Below are 25,198 nucleotides of genomic sequence, written 5' to 3' on the forward strand. Positions count from 1 at the left end.
ATTCCCAGTGAATTGGGGACAAATGCAATCAATCAGTGAAAAACCAAGGATAGGGACAGGAATGGGTTCAGTGGCACCGATAAAGACACCAACAGACCCTGACCGTCTGCAGAGGGCATTGGATCTCTGAGCCCAGAAACCTAAGAAGTACAGGCAATTCCAGCACACCTGCCCTACAACCCCTCCAGATTTCTAGGTATGTACACAAACTTCCCTGGCTCCACATCCTGCTGATGTGGTCCCTGCTGACTGCCGGATGGATACTTTTAGTGCAGAATAGGAGATGACAACGTGGGTTTTAAGTGGCATGAAAATACTCTAGGGTTGGGGAGTTAACTGGCTGAGTGTGTTACTTAACTTTAAGCCCTTACCAGGCCTAGCCTGGTGCTACATATATGTTATGTTAGTCCATTTGCTGTTATATAACAAAATACCTGAGACAAGGTAATTTGTAAAGAACAGAAGTTTAACAACTGCTCAGGGGTGGGGAGATGGCTCAGTTGGTAGAGTGCTTGCCTTGTAAGCACAAGGCCCTGGGTTCGATCCCCAGCCCCCCCCCCAAAAAAAAACACACACACACAACTGCTCAGGAGGCTGAGGCAGAAGGACTGCAAGTTTAAGGACAGCTTCAATACTTAGCAAGATCCTGTATCAAAATAAAAAGTGCTGAGGACACAGCTCACTTTTAGAGCACTTTGCTGGCATGTGCCAGTTCCTGGGTTCCATCCCCAATTATGCAAAAGAAAAAAAGCCTATAATCCCAGCAATTCAGGAGGCTGAGTCAGGAGGAAGCAAGTTCCAGGCCAGCATCAGCAATTTAATGAGGCCCTAAGCAACTTGGTGAGACCCTGTCTCAAAATAAAAAGGACTGGGGATGTAGCTCAGTGGTGAAATGTCCTTGGGTTCAATCCCCAGTACCAAAGAAGAAGAAAAACAAAAGAGAAGTTTACTTGGCTCATGGTTCTGGAGGTTTGAAGTCCAAGAGCATGGCACCCAAATCACCTGAGCATCCAGTGAGGGCCTTCTTGCTACATAACAAGATAGAGAATGTCACATGAAACAGAACAAATGTGCTAGTTCTCATCATTTTTTTTTTTAAGAAATTATATATATTATATTATATTTATTATAATAAATATATATTATATTATATATGAATTATATATATATATATTAGTTGTAGGTGGATGCAATACTTATATTTTATTTTATTTATATGTGGTGCTGAGAATCAAACCCAGGGCCTCAGGCATGCTAGGTGAGCACTCTACCCCTGAGCCACAACCCCAGCCCCTAGTTCTCATAAAGTCACTTTATGAGACCCCACCCTCAAATACCATAAACCATTAATATGAATCTGGGAATTTAGTTTCCAACACGTGAGCTTTTGGGGGACACACTGAAGCCGTAGTATGTGGTGAGCACTCATGCATGGTCTGCGAGGCTTAGGGCATTTGTGAATCTGGGGACGTACCTCAGCTGATAGATTGCTTGCCTGGGTTCAATCCCCAGCCTTACCAAAAAAAGAAAGGAAATGTCATGCAGTGGGTGAGTGTTTTTGAGATATGTGAGTCACTTCCTATGGTCTCTGAAATCATGATCCACCTTTACACTAAGCCAGTTTTATGGTAAAGAAGGTTCTTGGGCCAAGTAACACAGCAGCCCAGCTTGAGTCAGTCCCATCTGCAAATCACAGGCCCACTCAAGGCAGCCCGAATACCAGGCCTGTCCTCACCCCTACCCCCAGAGCCACAGGGCTCTGACTGGGAACACAGCAGGAAGGGGGCTTCCCTTTGTGGTTACCAAGTACTCTTGACTGATAAAAACATAGAACTCCTCAAAAAAATGTGATTAAAAATTTAACATGTATAATAACTTTTGCAATAAGAAACATTGGAGAGAGAAATAATCTAATTGAAAATTTAAGAGGAGATGGGATGGGAAGGGGGGCTGGGATAGAAATGATATTTCTCAAGTATACTTTATCAAAGGGTTTGAGCTTTGAGTCAAGTACTGGGGTTTTAATTCAAAATTAATTTTTAATTAATTTGAGAAAAGAATAAAATTTGGGGAGGAGGATTATTATGGAGGAAAGAAGGGTAAATAGACAATAAACTGGGGATGGTTGGGAGGGAAGACACCGGAGGACACTCCTGGAGTATGTAAAATATCTCTATATTTTTTAGTTGTAGATAGACACAATATCTTTATTTTATTTATTTAGTTTTTGAATGTAGTGCTGAGGATCGAACCCAGTGCCTCACACATGCTAGGCAAGTACTTTACCACTGAGCTACAACTCCAGTCCTGGGGTATTTTTGATTCTGTTCAAAATGCAATTTTGGAAAGCAGTGAAGGATTTTGTAGCAATCAGCCACAGAGCAGAAAACCAGGTACTTACTGCATCCAACCAACATCCACAGAACTAAAGCTGAAAGGCAACAGGCTGAAGTTAGCTTTGGAAGTAAGACCCAGAATTGCTGTCTGGCTTGTCCAAGATTCCACATCACAGCAGACTCAAGAGCCTGACAACCCCTGGCCAAGCCTGGCTTCACTCTGATGCTGTTTTCAGAAGGATGGCTTCACCCACACACTCATGTCGCCTGGGGACCACAGAGGTCAGACAGCATCCCGGTGGGAGGGTGAGGAGGGAATAATAATTGCCACCAAGGTCCCATGATAGACTAAGAAGCATGGCTTATCAGGAAGGCCTGAGACAAGTCTGCAGGGCTGCCCCGCTTTCAGTGCCCACCCTACCTGCCATCTCAGGATTCATCTAGGATCCTGCCTCTTCTCCCCTCTGCTTGGAAGACCAGAGAAACTCAGGCTGCAGGTTTTGGCACTTCCAATTGGAGAACAGGCTTCAAGCTCTGCAGATGGTATAAAGCTTCAATTATGCATGCCACATGCACACTCGTGTGCCTTGAAGGCACATGTGCGTGGCACAACATGCCACAACCCCTTGAGGCACACAAGCTCACACATGAATGCACAATGCCATTCATGTCCCGGAACCTGCCACACATGGTTATCTTTTCTGCTGAGCTGCCTGGGGTGCTGGTCTTGCCTACCATCCTTTCCTCCTGAGCCCTCGGGTCCCAGCTCGGGATGGTTTCCAGGGTGTGCTCTTCTCTCCCCTGTGCCTGAGGCTCCAGGACTCCTCTGCCCCGCCCTAGTGTCGTGCAGGTTCGATGTGGGCATGCTCCAAGCGGGTGTGGAGCTCTGCTCACCGTTCTCATCTGGCAGCCCTGGTTATGGCTCCCAGCCTGGGGGAGAACTTCCCTTTGCAAAGTTAGATAACAGGCCGGGTTCTCTGTCAGAGGATTGGCGCTGTGGCTCCACGTGCTGCAGCTGGCACAGGGCCAGGTCCACCCTGCCAAGCAGCGGGAAGGGAAGGCCTGGCTGCAGCGGAGCTGGCAGGTGGCCGAGCTGGGGGTGGACGGGCGGGCCAGGGCTGGTGCTGCCCATTGGCTGCCTCAGGCTCCCACCCCGCCTGCCTCCCTAGCCTGAGGCTCTCCCCCAGCCAGCCCCTGCCTCTCCAGCTGCTTCTAAACTCCCGGAGCAAGAACCTCCTGCTGGGCCATGTCTAGCTGCGACCGGATCGGAGTGGCCCCTGCCATGGACATGCCTGAGGTCCTCAAGTCCCTGCTGGAGCACTCTCTGCCTTGGCCAGAGAAGAGGACAGGTAGGAGCACAGAAGGTCTGTGTTGGCAGGCTGCCCAAGTGCCCAAGGGGTGGGGTCAGGCACAGGGACAGTGGCAGGACAGGATAGGGAGGGCCCCCAGCAGGGGTCTGCCCTCGGATGGACCTGTTCTGGGCAGAAGATGGTCTGTGGTGCAGAGACGGCTCTGGGGAGGTGTACGGGTGCCACACCAACTCTGGGGTTACCCACTAGGCCTGGTGGGTTTGGAGAGCTGCTGTGGCCAGTGTGCAGCCACTGACAGGTGCTGTGTTCATGTGGGACAAGGACAGGATGAGAGTGTCCTGGTGAAAGAATCCAGCTGATGTTGACTGCTTCTTAAGCTCCCTCCCCTTGCCCATCAGGGATGGGCAGAGGAGTGGCAGAGATGGTTGATTTGGGCAGAAAGAGCTGTGTGTGGAGAAGAGGCTCCGCTCACTGGAGGGCTGAACTCAAGGATGGGATGGAAGCTGTTATGTAACAGGACCACAAGGCTGAAAGCCCCGCGTTCCTAGGATACCACAGGCAAACATGGGGTGAATGGAGGAGGGTGTGGAGCTGGGGCAGCTCTGGCAGCCAGCACCAGGTGTCTTGAAATCCTGCTTGGGAAACCCAAAAGCCCAGTGCTCAGAATTGGGGAGAACCGGGGACAACCTGCTTCAGGGTGCTCCTTCTTGATAAGTGTTTCTCCAAATCTTTTCTGTTCCAAGACATCAGAGGCTGATTGCTCAGCTGTCTCATTACCTCTCATTACCTTAATCGGATTTTTGGTGGGTTTTTTTGTTTGTTTGTTTTTTGTTTTTGTTTTTGCGATGCTAGGGATAGAATCCAGGACTTCATACCTGCTAAACACATGGTCTACCACTGAGCTACACACTGAGACCCTCCTCATTGCCTTTAGAGGAGCCCAGCTGATTTAGGAGCCCAGAGTGTCCTCACAGGAGAATTTTCTCAGGACTCTTCCTCATCTGGCTGTGCTGGCACCTGATTTCTCTCACCACCCAGGTTGTCCCATAAGACTTCTTTCTGCACGGCTCTTAGCCCACCCCTAAACGTTGGAGCCAGAGGACAGTCCCTGGCCTCCTCTTAGTGCTCTAGGGTCAGGCATAGGCTTTAGTTAAGGAGGCACCACAGCTCTGTTCCTGGGGGAGACACTGAGGGAGGAGGGTGGCCCGAGTTCTTGACAGGGTTCCCTGAGGTCACTCTCATGGACCTTTGAGCTCAGGCCACAGCCTGTGGTTTCAAATATTGGATTTTTTTTCAGGCCTCAAGGTGGGCATTGCAGAAGGAGTTCCAGCTGCTCACTAGGAACCCAACTCCTCAGGGAAAGCCCCTGCAGCTCAGTCCAATGGAGTCCCAGCTGGAGTCCACACCCACAAACAGGCCACCGCCGACTTTTTGCCATCTCTGGATGGCCTGTGTGGAAACCAGGAAAGCTTTCCAAAAGTTAAGGCAAAACGTACCCTTTTTGGTCCAGGCAGAAGGAAGGTAGCATAGCTCCCCTCTGGCCCTACCCATGTATCTGTCCCAGAATGCCTTGCTACACTGCATGGGACAGCTCCCAGCTGGACCGAGAAGGTGACTCAGGGTGCTGCTCCTCAGATGAGGATAGCAAGGCCTTTTAAGTGTGGCAGCAGCTGCTGACTGCTGGCTCTGAGCCGGTCTGCAGAGCCTGGCAACAGCTGAAGAGTCCCTATCCCTCACTGTGGAGGGCAGTCAGGGCCCAGCATTTAGGTAGAACTTTGCCAAGGGCTAATAAGCTCTGGCTAAGGAATAGTCAGGTATGATAGGATAGGCCTGAGGGTCAGAGTCTCTGGTCACCTCCTGTCACTTGATGTGACACCTCAATGAGAGAGCATATGGTGCCATAGGACAACTGCCTGTGGCCAACTGGAGAGATACAATGAAGGGAAGCAGGTAGAAGAGACAAAGGTGTCACAAAGCCCCACCCACATTACCGTCCCACCCTACAATCACTACTTTCCAAAGTTCCCAGACTCTCCAAACCACTTATAAAAATAAAAATGGTCTACCTGAAAAAGTTGATGAGAATATACCCACCACACTGAAATCAAGTCTAAGTAGTCTCATGGGTCCTTGAAAGGCTCTCGTCAAAGTATCCCCATTTCCCACCACTTTGGCTTTGACCTCAGTGGGAGGTCATAGCTGCTTCTGTGTGAAAGGGGATGGTTTCTCCTGGGAGACTGTTCAAAAAAGTCCCATCTTGGGGCTGGGGAGATAGCTCAGTTGGTAAAGTGCTTGCCTTGCAAGCACGATCCCCAGCACCACAAAAAAAAAAAAAAAAAAAAAAAAAAAAAAGTCCCATCTTCTCTTTCTCCCACCGAGTGACTGCAGCACAGTTAGGTCATAGGCAGAGTATATCTCCAGAGGGAGAGGTTTCAGAGGAAAGTCACGTGGTGTGAGAAATTCCAGGTGTGTCCTAGCAAAACCACTCTCCCGCAGTCTCACTGTTTTCTAGTTCAAAGACAATCCCTGAGACTCAGGTGGGGGTGCCCTCCCTCTTGCTGCTCCTGGGCCCCCCACTACAGCCTGTGCAGCCCTCTGCCTCTCTCACATCCTGCACACTTTCTCTGCCAGTCTGACTGACCTGAGACTCCCCTGGTTTCCTGGAGGCCCTTCCTCTGGGCCACCAGTTCAAATAGTTTCCCTACGGACAGAGAAGCACTTGCCTAGCAAAAGGGTGGATCCATACCCCAGTTTTCCTTTCCTGGTCTCTGGACCCTGAGCCCTAATGACTCTTCTTCCTGCCTCTGCTCCCCCTTTCTCCCAAGGAACCTCTTCCAAGAGTGATTCTGTTTCAGATGCTCACTCCTTTCTTCTCCAGCTTCTGGAAAGACCCTGAGACCTGAGACTCTAAACCATACCCTTATCTCTTTGCACCCGGCCTTCTCTCAAGCCCTGGAGCCTTGGCTGTGCTCAGAGGCATCCGTGCCCATCTTCTTACCTTTTCCACTTACTCGGGCCTCCTTTTTAGAGAGCTGTGAATCATGAAAGCATGCTTTAAGGTTAAACGAGATCTTGAGCTGAGCAGGCAAGGTCCCCACCCCAGGGCACTCTTAAAGCATGGTTATTTCTGGGCAAAGCAGCGAGATCCCAGAGAGACAGCAGAGTGCTTTCATTGACAGGACTGCTGCCCACTGACTGGGAGGACTTGCCTTCCTCTCTCCATCCCCTTTCTTCAAAATGGGGAAAAGAATACCCATGTCACAGTCTTACTGCCAGGACTAAATAAGTTGTCCCACATGAAAGTGATATAAACTGTGAAGTGCCATGCTGTTTTCTCTGAAAGGTGAAGAGCAGCTGGGCCTGGCAGTTCCGTCCACCTCTATCACATTTGCAATCTGACCCTCTCTCCCTTCTTCCACCTTCCTTTAAAGACCTGGGTGTTACAAGTTTGTCCACATACACAGGGCTGTCTCCTTGGAAATGCGTGCTGAGGCTCCGAGGACATGGTGCCATTGGCCTTGCACCAAATGGGACAGCCCAGCTGTGGATAAGAGGCAGAGTAACAGGAAGACTTGCTGGGACAGAGGCGGGGGTGCAGGGGAGAGGACCTTGGTATGGTTCTATGGGTGGCTGAAGTAAACGTACTCAGTGTGCCCCAGGTGGCCCTGAGCTTGGCCTTATTAGAGGTCCATCCCTGAACCCCTACAGCTGGGGAAACCAGGGCAAAACTGAAAAAGTATGGAGTTGGCTTTCAGGGAGATGGAAATGGGTTAGAATCTTCTGTGTGCTGATGTGTTGACCTTTTAATCCTCACTTCAACCTTCTAAACAATATATTTTCCCATTCTGAAAATTAACTCAGAGAGATTGACCACCTTCAGGGCCAGTAGGAGACCAGTCCTTTTTTTAATATGTTTTTCAGTGCTGGGGATGGAACCCAGGACCTCATGCACATTAGGCAAAAGCTCTACCACTAAGCTACCCTCCCAGGCCAGTGGGTTGGCCTTTTTTCTTCCCTCCTACCTTAGAACTCTCTCTTCTTCCTGCCCCCTCACCAATAAGAAATGTGAGAAACTACTCTCCACCAAGTGCCAGATACTGATGGCAGTGTCAATCAGTGCCCCTTCCAGGTGGCTTTGCACTGAACTAGACCCGATGCTAGGCTGCTGAAATAATGACCCCTAGTCTGTCATTCATGTGCCAGGAATTGCCCTATGTGCTTCTGTCACTCTGCAAGGGAATGAGTTTGATTATTCATTCTATGGATGAGGAGATGGATGCTAGGAGATGGGAAGGACACACAGTTGTCAAGGGGGTCAAGTCCAGTTCCTCCCACTTCCAGGTTGGTGTCTGCCCATAGGATTCCCTGGTTTCTGAAGCCATGTCTCAGGGCAGTACCTCTTGGTCATTTGTCATTTGCTTTTTGAGCATTTGCTTCACTTGTGGCTCTGGCATGAATGAGACAAACATTATCCTTGCTCAACAATGTTTGTGATCTAGTGGGGAGAGACAGTCAAAAGATAGCAACCCGTGTGAGGCGGAGGGGCTCTCTGAGGGGTGACATTTAAGCTAAGGCCTGGAAGGGAAGGAAGAACCTGCTACATAAGAAATTTTCAGTTGCAGGAACAGCATCTGCCAAGGTCCTTTCCTGGGGCAAGAGACTAAATTATGTCTAAGGACTAAAAGGGGAAGGAGAGCAAGGGGGAGAGAAGTATAAGGTGGGTTGGAGAGACCCAAAAGATGAGAGCCTACAAAGCCTTTAAGGTCCTACAAGTAAGACTGACAGGTCCCTGTGTTTAAGAGCCACTCACCCCCACTCTTCCTGGAGAAATGGCTGATGGGAGGCATAAGCTATCCTCAGAACAACCCAAGATGGAATAATGGTAAAAGTTAATGTTAAGTGACCACTTGCTTATACACCATGACTGTCCTCAGCATTGTGCCTGAACTGATTACTTCTTACACTTAGGCACAGAAAGGTTAAGCCGCCCAAGGTCACACAGGAAATAATCCAAGTAGGAATCAGACCCAGGTGGTCACGCTCTGAAGCCTTCACCCTACCACTGTACCACCAACAGCTTTGGCTGGAGAAACCAGGGCTGACACGTGGTGGTTGCTGAGAGGCAGCAGAGGCTGGAGGTAAGGGCTTTTCTCAGGAAAGAGCACTCCTGGGGCAGTTCCATCTGTAATCTGCACAAAACACAAGCCAAAGGGGAAACAAATCCTCCTGAGAGTACAGAAGAGATGTCCAAGAATTTTTATAACAGCCTCCATCCACCACTTCTTCCCTAGAACACATGAACCCCAGAGCCCAGAGCTACACAGTCACAGGTATGCAGGCCAGAAAGAGTTGCTGGCAAGGCAGATACTGGAGGACTTACTGTGAAGATGGCTCACATTTGCTACTCCAGGTTCCACTGTGAATCAGAAATAATGACTGTTATTTAATGTTAATAATGCTCCAAATGTATGGAACTTGGTTCTGAAAGGCTTTGTTAACCCTCCTACCAGTACCAACCACAGCAAGCAAGCCAATAAATATTTACTAAGTTACTACCCTGAATAAGACAGTGTGCTTGCCTGCTTTTAGTACTGGCAAGGGACACAGATGGTTGGGCTTTGTTAGAGCTCAGTGGAAGCCTATCATTCTCCTCTTCTCACACATTCCAGGCTTTGATGCCATTTGTCAGTCCTACTAGATTGCTGACTATATGACCAAAGAGATCATCTGGCGTTTGGTCAAAGGCTTCCATGCTAATAATAATCATTTGTTTTTACAACTGCTCAATTGAGCAAACTTTTTAACTTAGGATGGTTAGCAGGTTTCTGGAACAGTGAAGAACAGAATTCAGAGCCAGTTCAGCTCTGGAAGACAGACACTTCTCATCCTGTTTTGGCTCTAGCTTCCATTCTATAACCCACCCTTGGGTTGCCACACCCAAATTATAACCCAACACAACCTGACTGGAAGGGAAGGGTGGGTACCCACCCACCCACACCCTCCCATTTGTTACTGTTCTAGGTGGGCTCTGAACACTGTCTATCAAAAAGTCACCCTATAAGGGACCATTTCCATCTCTGTTTCCAAGAGGAAAATAACTGAAGCATAGGAGTCATCTGCCCAAGACTATATAGCTGCTCAGGGGCTAAGGGGAGTCATTCCTCAGGCCTGCCTCCCAAGTTACCAATATCACCATTGCCCAAGGACCTGCATTTCCTGAAAACCTATTACTACAGAAGGTACCACTCATTCCTTGAAAGTCCTAACTAGGAAATAATGTTCTTTTCATTGAGTTTATTTCTTCATAGGGCTCACGAACATTATGGAAATTGGCTAATTCTCACATTTATTTCTCCACTAAGAGAAGGTATAAGACTACGGAGTTATTCCCACACTACTGACAAATGTAAAGAGAGGTAGTAGTTCCTCTGGGGTCAGTTGAAGAATGAAGACAAGAAAGTAGCAGCTCACTTCCAGGATGGTGCTGTTGAATGCTGCCTATCAGCTTGAAGCTGACCTACTACTTGTTGCAAGGGGGAACATGCTTGTACTGCACCTGTTTGTGTGTGTGTGTGTGTGTGTGTGTGTGTGTGTGTTTAGTACTGGGGATGGAAACCATAGGTTCATGCATACTAGGCAAGTGCTCTACCACTGAGCTACATCCTCAGGCTTGTACCTACAGAATTTTTCACATACCATTCACCCTATGTTATCCAAGGGGAAAACCTCAACCTGGGAAGTGACAGTATAAGAACAGAGGATGATTTAAAACTAAGTTTGGGAGTTCCAACCTGTTAGCTTCATGTCTGTCTCCCTTGTGTTCACTTGCCTGTTAGGTTAGTTGCTCCAAGTTAACTGACAGATTATAAGTAGGCATTATCCAATTTGGGTAACTATGGCTTAAAAAAAAAAAAACTAAATATTTACTCCCTTTTATTATTGTTATTATTTTTTTGAGATGGGGTCTTGCCAGATTGCCCAGGCGGGCCTCAAACTCACAATGCTCCTGCCTCAGCCCCTCAAGTAACTGGGATTACAGGTGCACACCACTGCATCCAGCTTTAACTTTCCACTCATTTCACTAATCCTCCTCTACTATGTTGAGAATTGTTTTTCCCTCTCAATGTCATAATAGCCATGAAAGTATGTATTTTTATCTCTAATCCAGCAAATTCCTCCATGGCTAAACTTTTCTTTTAAACCTTCATTATATTGTTCAAATCAATTTTCTTGGAATGCCCTTTGAAGTGTGTTTCTTAAAGAGCCCTAAGTCAGTTTCTCTTATAGAGAGTTTAGCCACATTGAGAATTCCTGCTAACAAAAATTTTACAACACACAGGATTCCTGTACACAATTTACTATTTCCTCAACGGATTTGTACCCATCAGTTTTAGTAAAACTACGAAAACTATCATTTGTTGCAGGCTTGCAACTGTACATTTACATACATTGACTCATGGAAACACTCTAAGGTAGGTCCTGCCCTACTCCATTTAGGTAACAGGAGCCTAGAAAGGTGAACCGAATAGCTGGAGGAATCAGGTTCAGAAAGTGAGCTAACTCTAATCAGACTGACTATAAGAACCTGAATTGTGGAGTCGGACTCCCGTCATCCTGTCCCTACCACTACCAAGTTCTTCAAATTTCTTGCTTTCTTTCTAGGACTGCTCAGCTATTCAACTTTTTCCCCCCTTCAACTCTCAGGGAAATTCTGATTCCATCAGCTCTCATCCAGCAGTGCTGCATTCCTGCGTCTGCCCCAGGAACCAAGGACTACCATTCTGTTACCCAGCCCCTCCTACGGGAAGCCTGGAGCCTTTGCAGGGACACAAGATGAGCAAGCCAAAGTCCCTGCCCCCCCTGGGTGTTTAAACTGCGAGAGGCTAGTATTGTTTGGGTTTGAAGCAGAGTAGGGCTTGTACTCAGAGGTACAAAGTTCTGAGCGCTGTCTAGGAGCAGCTTCCTGTAACGGCCACATCCGTGCGCTCCTGCCCGTTTTGCACGTTTCCTGAGGAACTCCCAGGGTATGTTTATATTTTAAGAGGGGGTGGTTCTCCCACAAAATGTGGGATCAGTACCTACGTAAAGGGTTTTTCTTTTTCTTTTTCATTGTACGACAAAAGTAGGGAAAATCTTGGAAAGAGAATTCAGAGTTGTTTGGGTCTGTAGATACTCTCTAGACCAACCTCCTAATTTCATGGTTGAGAAAACAGGCTCGAGTGGAGCCACTGGACTTTCCCAAGGTCACAAGCTAGTGGGGGTAGGACGGAAGTGTGCACCCGGGCCCTGACTCTGGACTGGGCCTCAAGAATGCTCTCTCCACGCTAGTGTTTATCTGGCAGCCACGCCCGCTCCAGAAGCCGGGATCTTGGGCAACTCGACACTGGTTTCAGCGGCTGCTAAGCCTGCTTCGGCCAGGACCCGCAGGCCTCCTGCCCTCGGCCAACCTCCGGGTCGCGTGGGAGGAGGACTGCTGGCTCGGCTTTGCGTCCCAGTCCCACGACCCAGGGCAGAGTCCCCGGAACATTAAGGCCCGCCCCGCGCCTCCGCCCCGCCGCAGCCCGCACGTGCGGCGCCTCGTGCACCACCGCCGGCCCCGCCCTCCGACCCCCATTGGCTGCTCCGCGCCCTCCCCCCCACACGGCCAGGCTCGGCTGCGGCTCCACGTGACCCGCAGGCCCGCAGGTGCGCTTCCAGCCCCACCTTCCTCCTGTGTGCGTCCGGGAGGTTGCGAAAGTGGGAAGAGAGGGAAAAGACGATGCGGTGGCCTGGGAGAAGAGCGAAGGTTATGAAGAGGGGGGCGAAGAGGGCGCCACTGGCAGCGGGGAACCGGCAGCCTCCAAATAAGGCCTACGACACAGCCTCCAGCAGGCCCCAACCAGGGACCCCGAGCGGGCGGGCGCACCTCACCTGGCCCCGCACGTGTCTCTCTCGCCCTAGCCGCCCGGCCAATCCCGGCCCGCTAGGCCGCGCCCACCCCCTCGCAGAGCGCACCAATCCAAAGCCGCCGACCGGGCCCGCTGGCCTGGCCTCATGAATAATGAATACGCCGGAGCCCGTCCGCGGGCGGGGCAGGAATGAGGGAGGCGGGGGTGCGGCGGCGCGCCTGCGCAGGAGCCGCCCGTGTCGGCAGCTGCGGCGGGTCGCGCGGCTCCGGCCCATCTCGGGGGGCGGGCGGACGGGGGAGGTGAGGCGCGCGAGCAGAGCGCAGGGCACGATGTCCGACACGGGCGGCGGGAAGAAGCCGCCTGTGGAGCCGCAGGCGGGGCCGGGCCCGGGGCGCGCAGCTGGGGAACGGGGCCTGCCGGGCTCCTTCCCTCTGGTCCTGAAGAAGCTGATGGAGAACCCCCCGCGCGAGGCGCGCCTCGGTGAGGGGGGGGGGCATCGCGCGTGCCTGGGGGCGGGGTTTCTGCAGGGGCGGGGCCTCGTGGGGGCGGGACTGGAGAAGTCGGAGGTCGGGGTGAAGTGGTCCAGCGGAGGGGGATGGGGGCTGGGGATGACGGGCCTGCAGGACGAGGCCGGGGATTGGGAGGGAGCACAGAGGGCGAGCCAGCGAGGCTGGGTCAGGTGGGGCCCAGCGGGGAAGGGTCAGAAGAGAGGGTGGCATGGGGGCGTGAAGCGGAGTTTGTGTAGGGGTTACCGAGGAGACTGAGGGGGTTCGGAGCAACCATTTACATGGCGCTCCAGGGCGCCTCCCCTGGGGCCGCCTGCATCAGAATACCCGGAACGCTGGCCTAAAATGCCAATTCCTGGGCCCCACCCAGTTTGCGGATCCTGGATAGGATTCTGCATTTTAGGGAGCACCCCACCATACATTTGTGGTTTCATAGTCCACCAAAGTTTGAGGAGCATTGGACTGCTAAGCAGATTGTCTTTGCATATGGCCTGTCCCTTTCTGGGGGAGTCTTCCTTCCAGGGGGTGAGTATCCCAGCTACTGAATTCACACTGGAGCTTTTCTAATAGGTATCCATGGGCTGCTGCTGAGGTGCAGGTCGGGGAGGCATATGGGGCCAGGCATGGGGGCACCTTCTAGGGGGCCAGATTTGGGCGAGACAGGGGTGGGATGAGGTCAGAATGAGGTCATTGAGGTCCTCATTTGGGTGACCATAGGCTTTGGAACCACAAATGGCAGGATACCACAATAAAGCTTCCCTTTATTGCCCAGGTCCCAAGGGCCTTTGTGGAAAGCAGATTTGGCCCTGGTTTTTGCCTGGGAGATGAGCTTCAGCAGGAGTGCCACCTATTGTGGGAGTTTAGGTGCTCTAAGGTCTACTTTCATTCTGAGATCTTTGGATTGCTACACTGAGCCATCAGTGTAATTCAGGGATTTGGGAAGGGATGGGCCTTTTGTAAATTTGTCAGTCCTGGGGAATTTTCCTTTTAAAAATACCATTTCTCTTCCTTCCTGGATGTGGTCTGAGGCTCTCATTCCTATGGCTGTCACTGTTGGGTTATAAATAGCTTCAGCACATCAGGTGAAGCCAGGCTTTCTCCTTCTGCTTCAGGACCTCCTGTGCAAAAACCTTTTTGTTTGTTTTTAAGATGATGTTTTGTTCTAAATCTGGGACTGAGACAGGCTATGGTGACAGGTGTTCACATCTGGCAAGTTCTTGTTTAAGATTATCAGATAATAACCATCCCTAACAGTAATTCAGAGTGTTCACAGAGCATTTTGACATAATAATGTTTCATGTGGGCTTCCATAACAGCCCTGTAGAGTATTACTCTCACTTCACAGATGAGGAAAGTTGAGGTGCAGAAGGGTGGGAATGCTTTCTCAAGGCTTTATGGCTCTCAGTTTGTTCTATGATAATGAACACAACCATTGGTGTCAATACCTGTGACCTACTTGAGTGATGAACAAATCCTCTTATCTTTTAAAATTAAAACCACTTCTTCAAAAATAGTCTTAATTGCTTAGATGAGGCAAAACATGGTACCTACTGTTGCTTGTCCTTCAGTATGACTGCTTTTTTATCTCCTTCCTTCTCCTGCCTCCATTGATCCCAAGTGAACCCACCCAACAGAAGTCATTTCTGTATAGAATATGGTGTCAGGATCTCAAGGGAGAAGAGCAGGGAAGCCATCTGGCCCACCCAGTCCACAAGGCATTGACTTTTTACTTCCCAGTTAGTTTGAAACCAAGTCCTGGTACAGAATACAGTTGCAGAAATTCAGATTAATTCATATTAGAAGCCATGACCAAGTTCTGTTTGCTATAAACTCCACTTAACTCCTTCTTAACTCACTAGGTATGTTCATTTTTATTGGACCAACAGTCTGCTTTTTGGCTGACTATGGTCTAGGAGTCCATGCATGACTGGTTTATTTCCAACATAATGGTATTTGATTTCTCCTTTTCATTTCTAAATCCAGAGTTCAGAGTTGTCTCTCTCAATTTTGAAAACCTATTATGAACTTGTCATGATTTTTTCTCCCACTTCACTGATTAGCCTCTCTGTCACTTTGATTTCCTTCCAGTCTTGTCACATTTCTCTCTTATCTTTTTTTCTTAATTGCTCTCTTGGATATCCAAATGTGTATTACTTTTTAACTAAGATAATTAGGTGGAATGTGGTCCTCGCCAGTTGATTGGTTTTGCTTTATATAGGAGCAGTCTTCTTCAGCTACATGCTTCTCCTTCCAGAAAACCTGCCTTTAGTCTTTTCTGCTTATTCAGGAATAAAAATCTCTTGAAATGGTCGCTCTGAAAAAGGTCCTGAAAAGAAAGCTCCAGATCCTCTCAATCCAGTCAACCTAAAGTGAATCTGTGAATTCAGTATTCTCCATTCAGTATACACATCTTCCCATGGCCCACTGTCTGCCTACCTCTTAGTTGGCTACTAAGATCCAGAACTGAACCAGACATAGCCCCTGCTCTCAGTGAGTTAATAATAATGAACACCTGCTGTATGCCAGGGACTTTATACAGATATTTTCAAATGTTTTCTCTAATCTTCGCCAAAGAGGCTGCTTTATCCTTATTTACAGTGGAAGATACTGAGGCTCAAAGAGGTTAAGTAACATGGCCAGAGACACATATCACATACCTAATTGGTGGCAGCCCTGGGTTGCTCAGCAGCAGATGGGAGGAGATAGGACAGGAGAACACAAGAGTACTTGGCTTGAGTACCACAACCTTTTCCACATTAAGATATCAGAAAAAAGGCAAAAATCCTGTATTCTTCCTCAAAGCCTCTCTCCAGCAGGGGCCATCCCCACAGCGTATTCTGCAATAACCCTGGGCCCACATCAGGCCCCAATACATGTGACTAGCATTCCAGAAAGGCAAAGCATGGAAGGTGTGATGTCATCTCTAAAGGAGACCAGCCAGTCTGATTCAAGCACCAGGTTGAAGCTGGAACACAGAGTGGGCCCTTGAAATGCATGGGGTGGAATCAGACTGGAGAAAGATGTATCTGCTCTGAGGTTCACAGCCCACCTACTGGGTCTAAGTTACCCTCTTGTGTAGTGTCTCATCGAAAATTTTGTTTGCAGATAAGGAGAAGGGGAAGGAAAAGCTGGAGGAGGACGAGGCAGCAGCAGCCAGTACCATGGCTGTCTCAGCCTCCCTCATGCCACCTATCTGGGACAAGACCATCCCCTACGACGGCGAGTCTTTCCATCTGGAGTACATGGACCTGGACGAATTCCTGCTGGAGAATGGCATCCCTGCCAGTCCCACTCAACTGGCCCAGAACCTGTTGCTGCCTGTGGCTGAGCTAGAAGGAAAAGAGTCCGCCAGCTCTTCCACAGCATCCCCACCATCCTCCTCCACTGCCATCTTTCAGCCTTCCGAAACCGTATCCAGCACAGGTTGGTGACGGGCCTTTGGGCAGGACCACCTGTCCTATCTAAGGAGTCCACTTCCCACTTAGGGCTGCTGTGACCGCACACCCAGTGATCCCCTCCTCTGAGGGGAGATCCTGGTGGGCTGCAGTATGGAGAAACCCTCTGTTCCCCACATTGCCCCACCTTCCAGCAATGTCTCCCAAGGCTGGGGTCAAAATAGTAGTCACATCAGCAGCAGTCAGAGATTTTCTGTTGGTTGATGTGCTGCAAATGATCAGGACAGTGAAGTCAGCCTTTCAGGTGTGAGGCTTTGCAGGAGAGAAATCCTGTTCTGCATATTCTTGATGCTGCTCTTTTACCCCCATTACCTGCACTCAGCCACAAATTATCAGGAAGCTCAGGGAGTAACATTAATGCCATTATCATCATCATCATCATTGTAAGTGCTAGCATTTTTCTTGCATTATTTTGTGCTGTGCCTTAATACAAAATCATCAAAAGAACCACATGAGATTAGTACTATTATCCCTGTTCTGCAGGTGAGGAAACTCATCTGTGAAACCCATTGAGGCACAGAGAAGTACCTTTCCCAGGTCACACAGTTGTTAGGTAGTGGAGGCAGCACTTGAGCCTAAGATGTATGTCTCCAGTAGGCAGGTGGTACTTAGGTGGCACTGGTCCAAAGAAGGCATTCCTGCCACCTGTAAAACATCTTCAGAATATGCCCTTCATCCTCTTGTTTTCCCCCTATTTGGCCTCTATGGGTTTGTTTTTATGACCCTTTGACATGAACCTACCAGGGAAGACGTGCTCCAGTCTCAGTGGGCTCTGCAGAGTTTACTGCAGGCTCAGTTAGAGGTGTACAAGTTGATATCTCCTGGTATATCATCCAAGGAACCCATACCCAGGAAATTCTGATGCTCTTTTTTATTCTTTTTAAACTGTTTAGTATAGAAAATTTTTCAAACAAAATGATAAACATAAGGGGGTTGGGGATGTAGCTCAGTGGTAGATCATGTGCTTAGCATGTGCAAAAGCCAGGGGTTCAATCCCCTAGCACCAGAAAACAAAACAGCAAGAGACTGTAATAATGACCTTCCATGTAGCCATCCCCCAACTTCAGCAGTTGCTAATTAATAACCAGGTGTTTCCAATAAAATCCTAGATATTTTCTTTCATCCATAAATATTTTGACATGTATTTAAAGTATGAGGGTTTTTTTGGTTTGGTTTGATTTGGTTTGGTACTAGGGATTGAACCCAGGGGTGCTTAACCACTAAGCCACATCCCAGCCCCTTTTTATGTTTTCTTTAGAAACAGAGTCTCACTCAGTTGTTGAGGCTAGCTTTGAACTTGCAATCCTCCTGCCTCAGCCTTGGCAGTAGCTGGGTTTACAGGTATGTGCCACTGTGCTCAGCTATAAAAGTATGAGTTCTTTTTTTAAAAAGATTTTAAAATACCAGGTTTTTTGTTTATTTGTTTTTTGTATTGGAACTTGAACCCAGAGGCACTTTACCACTGAACTATATCCCCAGCCCTTTTTTTTTTTTTTTACTTTTGAGACAGGATCTCACTAAGTTGCTACGGTGGCCTTGAACTTGCAATCCACAGGGAAAGGGGAATTCCTCAAAATCCTTGCCCCTAAGCCTTATTTTTTATGTACTCTATGGAAAAGTGTCCCCTTTTGTTTCCTGCAAATCTGTCCTGTCTTGTCCCTGAGACAAACACACCTCAGCATTTGGTTGCTGCTGCAGGCATCCAGACGTCGTTGTCACTTGAATAGCATTTCCGCGTGGTGGATACCTTGACTGTCTTGCAAGTATGGCATTTGGCAGGTCCCCTGTATTCCTAAGTTACCACAAGGGTCCCTGCTTATTCACTCCTCTGATGCTTGGACCTCTTTGTACTTAACCTCCTTTAGCAGGATACAGTGAGTTGATGTGTGTGATCATGTCACACCTCTGCTTCGAACTTCCAGTGGCTTCCCATCTCAAGAGAATAGTCAAAATCAGCACCATTGATGCTTAGACCAAAAAATGTTTTGCTGTTATTGGGATGGAAGGAGGGACTTATATTTTAATTTTTGTATCCTTTGCACTATTAAATATGCAGCAGCCTCCCTGGCTTCTGCTCACTAGATGCCAGTAGCACCCTTCCAATCATTACGTGGCATGTGTCCCGTATAGGACAAAACCACCCCCTGGCTTTATTGTGATTAAAGACCCCACATTTTCTGTTTCATACACATCCTGTTACTCTTGTTCATTCACTCCAGCCATATCATCATCCCTGCCATTAATCTTTTTAACGTACTAGCCAAGCATCTACCTCAGGGCCTTTGCACTTGATATTCATGCTGAACTATTGTCCCAAATGTCTACATGATTCCCACATTTTTGTATGTGTTTTAAAATGTTATCTTGTGTAGTCAGGCATGGTGGTGCATACCTGGAATCCCAGGTACTTGGGAGGCTGAGGTAGGAGGATCTCAAGTTTAAGGCCAACCTAGACAACTTAATGAGACACTGTCTCAAGATAAAAATTTTTTTAAAGGAATGGGAATATAATTCAGTGGTATATCTCTTGCCTAGTGTGTGTGAGGCACTGAATTTGATCCCCAATACTGAAAAAAGTGTGTAATGTCAGTCATCCCCACTATAGTAATATTCCATGAAGGTAGGGATTTTTTTTTTTTTTTTTTGCGGCGGTCAGGGGGTACCCAGGATTGAACTCAGGGGCACTCAACTACTGAGCCATATCCCCAGCCCTGTCTTTTGTATTTTATTTAGAGACAGGGTTTCACTGGGTTGCTTAGGGCCTCGCTAAGTTGCTGAGACTGGCTTTGAACTGTCAATTCTTCCTGCCTCAGCCTCCCAAGCTGCTGGGATTATAGGCATGTACCACCGTACTTGGCGAAAGCAGAGATTTTATCTTTTTTAATATTTTTTTTTAGTTGTAGATGGACATAGTACCTTTATTTTATTCATTTATTTATATGATGCTGAGGATCAAACCCAGTGCCTCACACATTCTAGGCGAGCATTCTTCTGCTGAGCCACAATCCCAGCCACTGTTTTGTCTTTGCTAAGACAGTACCTGTTGACTGAATATTTTGTGCAGTCCTATCAATAGCATTGAACAAGTAGGCCAAAGGTTTAGTTTGTTTTCAAAAATATAACACTAAGCATGAGGCCCTGGGTTCAATCCCCAGTACTGCAAAAAAAAAAAAAAAAAAACTTATCTCTAATAATACACAACCTTTGAACTCCAAAATTGCCTCTAATCCAGTGTTCACTATAAAGTGGCAGCCAGATGGAGCAGGGAAGAACAAGCAATCCGTCTTCTAGGTCAAGATTCAGATTTTAGTTCAGTCACTGATCTGTGTGATTCTAGAAAAACCTTTGTATTTCCCTAAGCCTTAGTGTCCTCCTCTGTAGAGTTAGCACTTATTTTCCTTTCAGAGTTGTAAGATGAGGATAGTGACTAATGTGTCTCAGGGACTCAAGAGTGGAACCCATGTCCATGTCCCTGGTCCATTGTAATTCACAGAGAAATTCAGCCGTTTCTCATTACTTAGAACTTGAGACACAGGAAGTTAAATGGGTATAATGATTTAATGTTTTGCTTAACTTCTGGGGGGAAAAAAAATAGAAAAAATTCTGTTTTGAAATCCTGTTTCCTTTGGAGCATTCTGTTCCTAAAGGGAAGAATTCTTGGACTGGGGTAACTCAGTGGTAGAATGTGTACTTAGCATGACCGAGACTCTGGTTTAATCCCCAGCACTGCAAAAAAAAAGAAAGAAAGAAAAGAAAAAAAAAATGTCATGTTTGTGTTGTTGAATCGTACTGCATGCACCCATCTCCCATCCGGCTTAGGAGCTGGTGCTTTCATGGTCTTCTTCCTGCTAAGTAGCAGTAGTTTGTGCAACCTTGAGATTCCAGCAGATGTCTGGGTGGTTGACATGCATCTTCTCTGTCCTGTGAGCTACTTCCTGACACCTTCCTCTGTGTCATTCAGAATCTTCCCTGGAAAAGGAGAGGGAGACTCCCAGTCCCATTGACCCCAACTGTGTGGAGGTAGATGTGAACTTCAACCCTGATCCTGCTGACCTGGTCCTCTCCAGTGTGCCAGGTGGGGAGCTCTTCAACCCTCGGAAGCACAAGTTTGCAGAGGAAGACCTGAAACCCCAGCCCATGATCAAAAAGGCCAAGAAGGTCTTTGTCCCTGATGAGCAGAAGGTAACCTGGTGTCCTTTATCAGTAAAGGTGCAACAGTGGTTCGGGAATTGCGAATGGGCTTCGGGTATAGTTCAGTGGTAGAGTGCTTGCTTATCATGTGTCAGGCCCTGGGTTCTATCCTTAGCACCATTAAATAAAATAGGTAAATAAATAAAAAGAGGAAAAATTTGGGGAACTGTGCTTCCTCATATGCAGTTTTTATCTCAAGAACATATCCTCCTTGTGGACACATGAGTTCAGTGCATAGAACCACATCTTGCAGCAGTTTGGTAGAAGAAAATTCAGTCAGGTGCTGTTTGGCCCCAGTGACTCCCTGTAATTTCTCTTTCCTTTTCATTGTCTCTGGGTGTGTCAGTGTCCTGCCTCTCTGGCTTTAGCCCATCCATTGGGCAAAAGCTCACTAGACTACTAGAACTGAAGTTGAACAAGAGTCCATTTGGAAGTACAAAAGACAGCTTGTATGTTGCCATTCCCAGGGATGAGCAGGCAGCTCTCAAGCTGATGGTTCCATGGGAACTGATGGGAAGAGGGAACTTTGCAGTTTTTCCATCCTCTCTTCTGAAAAACGCACAGGGAGAACTTTTCATCTGAGCTTGGAGTCAGGCAGACCTGGGTATAGGCCCCTCTTTACCACCTAGGACCCAGCTCTGCTTCAAGTTCCTTGTCTTTAAAATGGGAATAACTGTGCTTGCCTCTTAAAGAGGCTTCTAAGACTAATAATAATGGTGATGATACTGCTTAACACTTACATCACTTGTTGTAGGCCATGCATTGTTAGGAGCACTGTGTACATATTAACTCATTTAATCCTCAAACTACTCTGTGAGGTAGTTACTGTTGTTATCCCCACTGTAGAACTGAGACACAGAAGTTAAGGAATTTGTGTGATTCTACTGCTAATAATCTTGCATAGCCAAGATTCAAACTTGGGGGACTGGACCCTGGCTACAGTCCTTTAACCACTACTAAAACACTAAAATGTGCCTAAATGGTACTTGATGTTAAAGCAGCACTCCAAAACTACTGGCAATAGAGATTCCTTCCCTCTACCATGCAATCTGCCAGAGGACTTTGTTTCTCATTCTGCCCCTCTGAGGACAGGATAGTGCCCCTCTTTGGCACATGCAACTCCTTTCCCAGGGTCCCAGCTTTAGTTCTGGCTACCTCCATGAATTATAAGGAGAATCTGGGTGGCAGGAGGGGAAGATTGGGTCCTCTGACAGGGAAGATGAGACCCACAGAGGCTACTCTCCCACAGGATGAAAAATACTGGACAAGACGCAAGAAGAACAATGTGGCAGCTAAACGGTCACGAGATGCCAGACGCCTGAAGGAAAACCAGATCACTATCCGTGCGGCCTTCCTGGAGAAGGAGAATACAGCCCTTCGGACGGAGGTAGCAGAGCTACGCAAGGAGGTGGGCAAGTGCAAGACCATCGTGTCCAAGTATGAGACCAAGTATGGGCCCTTGTAACCCGTGCCCCGCCCAGGCTGGGCACTGCCTGCCCCTTAGACCTCTGCCTGGGGGCTCCGTGAACCCCACACATGCGTGGAGACTTAGGACTCGTCCTGGGCGCATAGTGGTGCACCTGCTCCAGGAGCGTTCACGTCTCAGCTTCATTATAACATGGCCAGCGCACGTGGCAACTTCCCAGGGGGGCCAGCCTCCTCACTGACAGGGAGCATGAGAGAATCTACGTGGATGGGTGAATCGGCCTAAGTTTCTGTTCTTGGATGTCCTGGCTGAATCGGAAGGGGACTTCTGGAATACACATCTCCTTTCACAGGGCGCTCAGGCTTCCTTCGACTCTCCCTCGGTCTCCAGCCTGGGCTGCCGAGGGCTGCCTCTGCAGAATGAGTCGTGATCATTGTCACCGTTACGTCTTCTCAGGTAGCCCGTGGATTTCCACTTGGTGTGTGTCTGTCATGCACCTCACCCTCCCCAGAAAGTCTGTGAGAAAGACCATTCCCATCTCCCTTGGAGGTAGAAGGGCATACTAGCTCCTCTGTTAGCGTATGCAGGGTGCCAGGCCACAGGAATGGTCTCCGCAGTCTGGGATGGGGTTGGGGCCTGGGGCGTGCAGCAGAAGTGCACTCAGCTGTTCTTAGTCCTCACCACCCTTTTCTCTTAGGGCTTTAAGGCTTGAGGACTGGATGCCAGAGAGGAGGCCCTGGGGACTGGCTCCATCTATTTGCTGTGGAGGAGACTCCCTGGTGACTAGTCTTTGGGCCATCATTGCGGGGAGAGGCCTTTTCACCTCCTCCTCCTCCAGGCCAGTCCTGGAGGCCACCTGACTCTCTTGTTTGTCCCACTAGACAGGCCTCTGGGCCTGCTGTTTCTGTTCACTTGGTAACCATTGTCTTGGATTTAAAAGAATTCCCCCTCTCACCTGGGAAGCTTTACCTTCCTGGACCTAAGGTGTAGTTTCCGCATGGTGTTTAGAAAACTGGCCCCTATAGCACCTTACACTGTGGGCTTGAGAGCTGGGGCTTATTTCTTGTGAAGCTCCATTTTTTTCTTGCTCTGCTCACCAGTGTGGCCCAGGCCAGAGTCCACTGTCCCTGAGGGCAGAAGAGGTCCTCCCAGTTCTTGCGTCAGGATTCCTCCTGTGTGAGCTATCCAGAGGGCGTTAGCAGGGCAGAGCACCTAGCCAGGAATCACCAAGGTACCAGTGCATTTCCCATGGGATGGCAGGCTCTTGGGACATTTGCATGGACCTCAAGTCCCCTCAGTCTTGGGCCTAAGAGTTGGGCCACCTGCACAAGCCTGACCATGGTGTGGAACCATTCTCGCAGCTATGACTTCCTCTGCCTCGCAGCTGCTCCTTTCTCTTCTGTCTGCCTGGACTTATCCTTTTGCTCTGCCCAGAAGATGAACTGAGGAAATTTGTGGAACCCTCTGCTCATTTGGGTCAGTTTGGGCACCCTCAAGATGGCTGTTTATTTGCTCAGGGCGGGCAACCTGTGTGAAGAGGAGACAGGTGACGGGTGCACTTTGTCATACTTAACACTGGCTTTATTTACAGTGGTGGCTCCGCGTCCTGGGCCTGACCTCTAAAGACTTTTCAAAACAGATGTTAAAACTGGGGAAGCCGTCTACTGGCTGTGGACTGCACCCAGGGGACCCTCTAGGGATCTGCACACTCGCCTCTTCGGGGGACTCGACAAAGGTCCCTGAGGCCAAGGGAGGTCTCCCCTCCCATAGGCCCCTGACATTTACTTTGTGGTTCTATAAAAACCATGTGCACACTTTCACTCTGTTGTGACCACACAGGGCAGTTGCATCCAGCATGTCAGTGTCCTGCCCCGGCAGCTCACCTGCCCGCCCGGCGCTCTCCCTCTGGGCTGGCTGCTCACCCAGAGGGCAGTTCTTCATTTTGTTATTGATGGATGAGCCTTGAGCTGAAAAGCTCTTCATTTTCTTTGGCTAGAAAAGTGTAAGGTTTGTGTTTTTTCAGTTTTTTTTTTTTTTTTTTTTTTTTTTTTTTAAGGGTGGACACATTATCTCTGGATGGTATCTATGTTCAGACCCCAGTGGGTTGGGTGGGGGTTTGATGGTTCTCTCCTCCTTCCCACCTGCTATCTGTGAAGTGTGCTCCTCTTCTTCCCTCCAGGCAGAGGATGACTGGTTCCTTCCCAAAGTGCTTACTTAGAAGGAATTTGGCTGTTGGACTCTTAGAAGAGCCCCTTAGAGTCAGGAACCTGGCAGGAACAGAAAGAAGCATGACCAGAGGTTGACATTTTGGGGAAAGAAGTGCTTAGATAAGCTCGTTTCCTCCCCTGGTCTGGGAACCAAGTCCCTACAGAAAGAAGGTTGGTCCCTGCCTTGTGGGTCTTGGAGATGGGGGCTCTCCTTGACTCCTCCTGGGCCCTCTTCCTCTAGGGTCAGCAGCTGAAGACTGAGGCTCCCATGCTCAGCTCTTTGACATATTCTAGAGAACACCTTGGGGGGAATTAAAAAAAAAAAAAAAAAAAAAAAAGAGCACAGGGTGCTAGAGAAGCTGACTTAAACTTTTCTTTCCATGGGTTCACCTTGGGCTGGGAAGTGTTGTCTACTTCCTGAGTGTCTTGTCTTCAGCTTCCTGGCCACCCCATTGCAACCTCAGAACAGACAAATCATGAATGAACTAGAATGTTGCAAGTATGTACATGTAAGAAATGTAGATCTAGATATAGAAAACATACATTTAGAGAGAGCTGGCAGCCTTGTGGAGGACCTAGGTAATGCTGTCCTCTGTCAAAGGAAGAGCTTTCTTTGCCTGTCTGGCTTCTGCCAGTTGGGGAAGGCATTCAGTAGTGAACTTTAACTTGGGTCTGCACACCCTGCTGAGAGGTCTGCACACTGTGCTGCAGACCCCACCTCCCCAAGCAGGCAACTTCTGTAGTGCTCCAGCCTGAGGCAGGGTGGCCAGTGTGGGAGCCAGTGGGAAAGGCCCCTTGTGCTGGGCAGCTCTCCACATGGCCCTGGGAGTTTCACTCCCATGACACAAAGGGCCAAGGAGCTCCTGATTTTTGTGGCAA

The 25,198-nt window shown here is 48.6% G+C and overlaps 1 protein-coding gene and 1 non-coding gene across 3 annotated transcripts; both read left to right on the plus strand.

Annotated features, from left to right (window-relative positions):
• Positions 1 to 485: 485 nt before the first annotated feature.
• On the plus strand, positions 486 to 558 carry Trnat-ugu (transfer RNA threonine (anticodon UGU)). Its single transcript has one exon. It is a non-coding gene; the product is annotated as a tRNA-Thr (tRNA).
• Positions 559 to 3,497: 2,939 nt separating this feature from the next.
• On the plus strand, positions 3,498 to 24,139 carry Tef (TEF transcription factor, PAR bZIP family member). Of its 2 annotated transcripts, none has more exons than XM_047550349.1 (4): positions 3,498 to 3,685; positions 16,146 to 16,463; positions 20,457 to 20,677; positions 21,936 to 24,139. In XM_047550349.1, the coding sequence occupies exons 1-4, from the start codon at positions 3,583 to 3,585 to the stop codon at positions 22,149 to 22,151; spliced, it is 858 nt and encodes a 285-aa protein (XP_047406305.1). In that variant the 5' UTR covers positions 3,498 to 3,582; the 3' UTR covers positions 22,152 to 24,139. The 2 variants fall into 2 exon arrangements, with proteins under 2 accessions (XP_047406305.1, XP_047406304.1); XM_047550348.1 differs by lacking the exon at positions 3,498 to 3,685 and adding an exon at positions 12,672 to 13,014.
• Positions 24,140 to 25,198: the final 1,059 nt, after the last annotated feature.

Source organism: Sciurus carolinensis, chromosome 4 (genome assembly GCF_902686445.1).
Source record: "Sciurus carolinensis chromosome 4, mSciCar1.2, whole genome shotgun sequence".
NCBI classification, from domain to species: Eukaryota; Metazoa; Chordata; class Mammalia; order Rodentia; family Sciuridae; genus Sciurus; species Sciurus carolinensis.

Coding starts and splice junctions, on each gene's coding strand:
- Tef (XM_047550348.1), top strand. CDS start 12,687: ATGAATACGCCGGAGCCCGTCCGCGGGCGGGGCAGGAATGAGGGAGGC. Junction 13,015..16,145: donor CCCGCGCGAGGCGCGCCTCG/GTGAGGGGGGGG, acceptor TTTTGTTTGCAG/ATAAGGAGAAGGGGAAGGAA. Junction 16,464..20,456: donor CGAAACCGTATCCAGCACAG/GTTGGTGACGGG, acceptor TGTGTCATTCAG/AATCTTCCCTGGAAAAGGAG.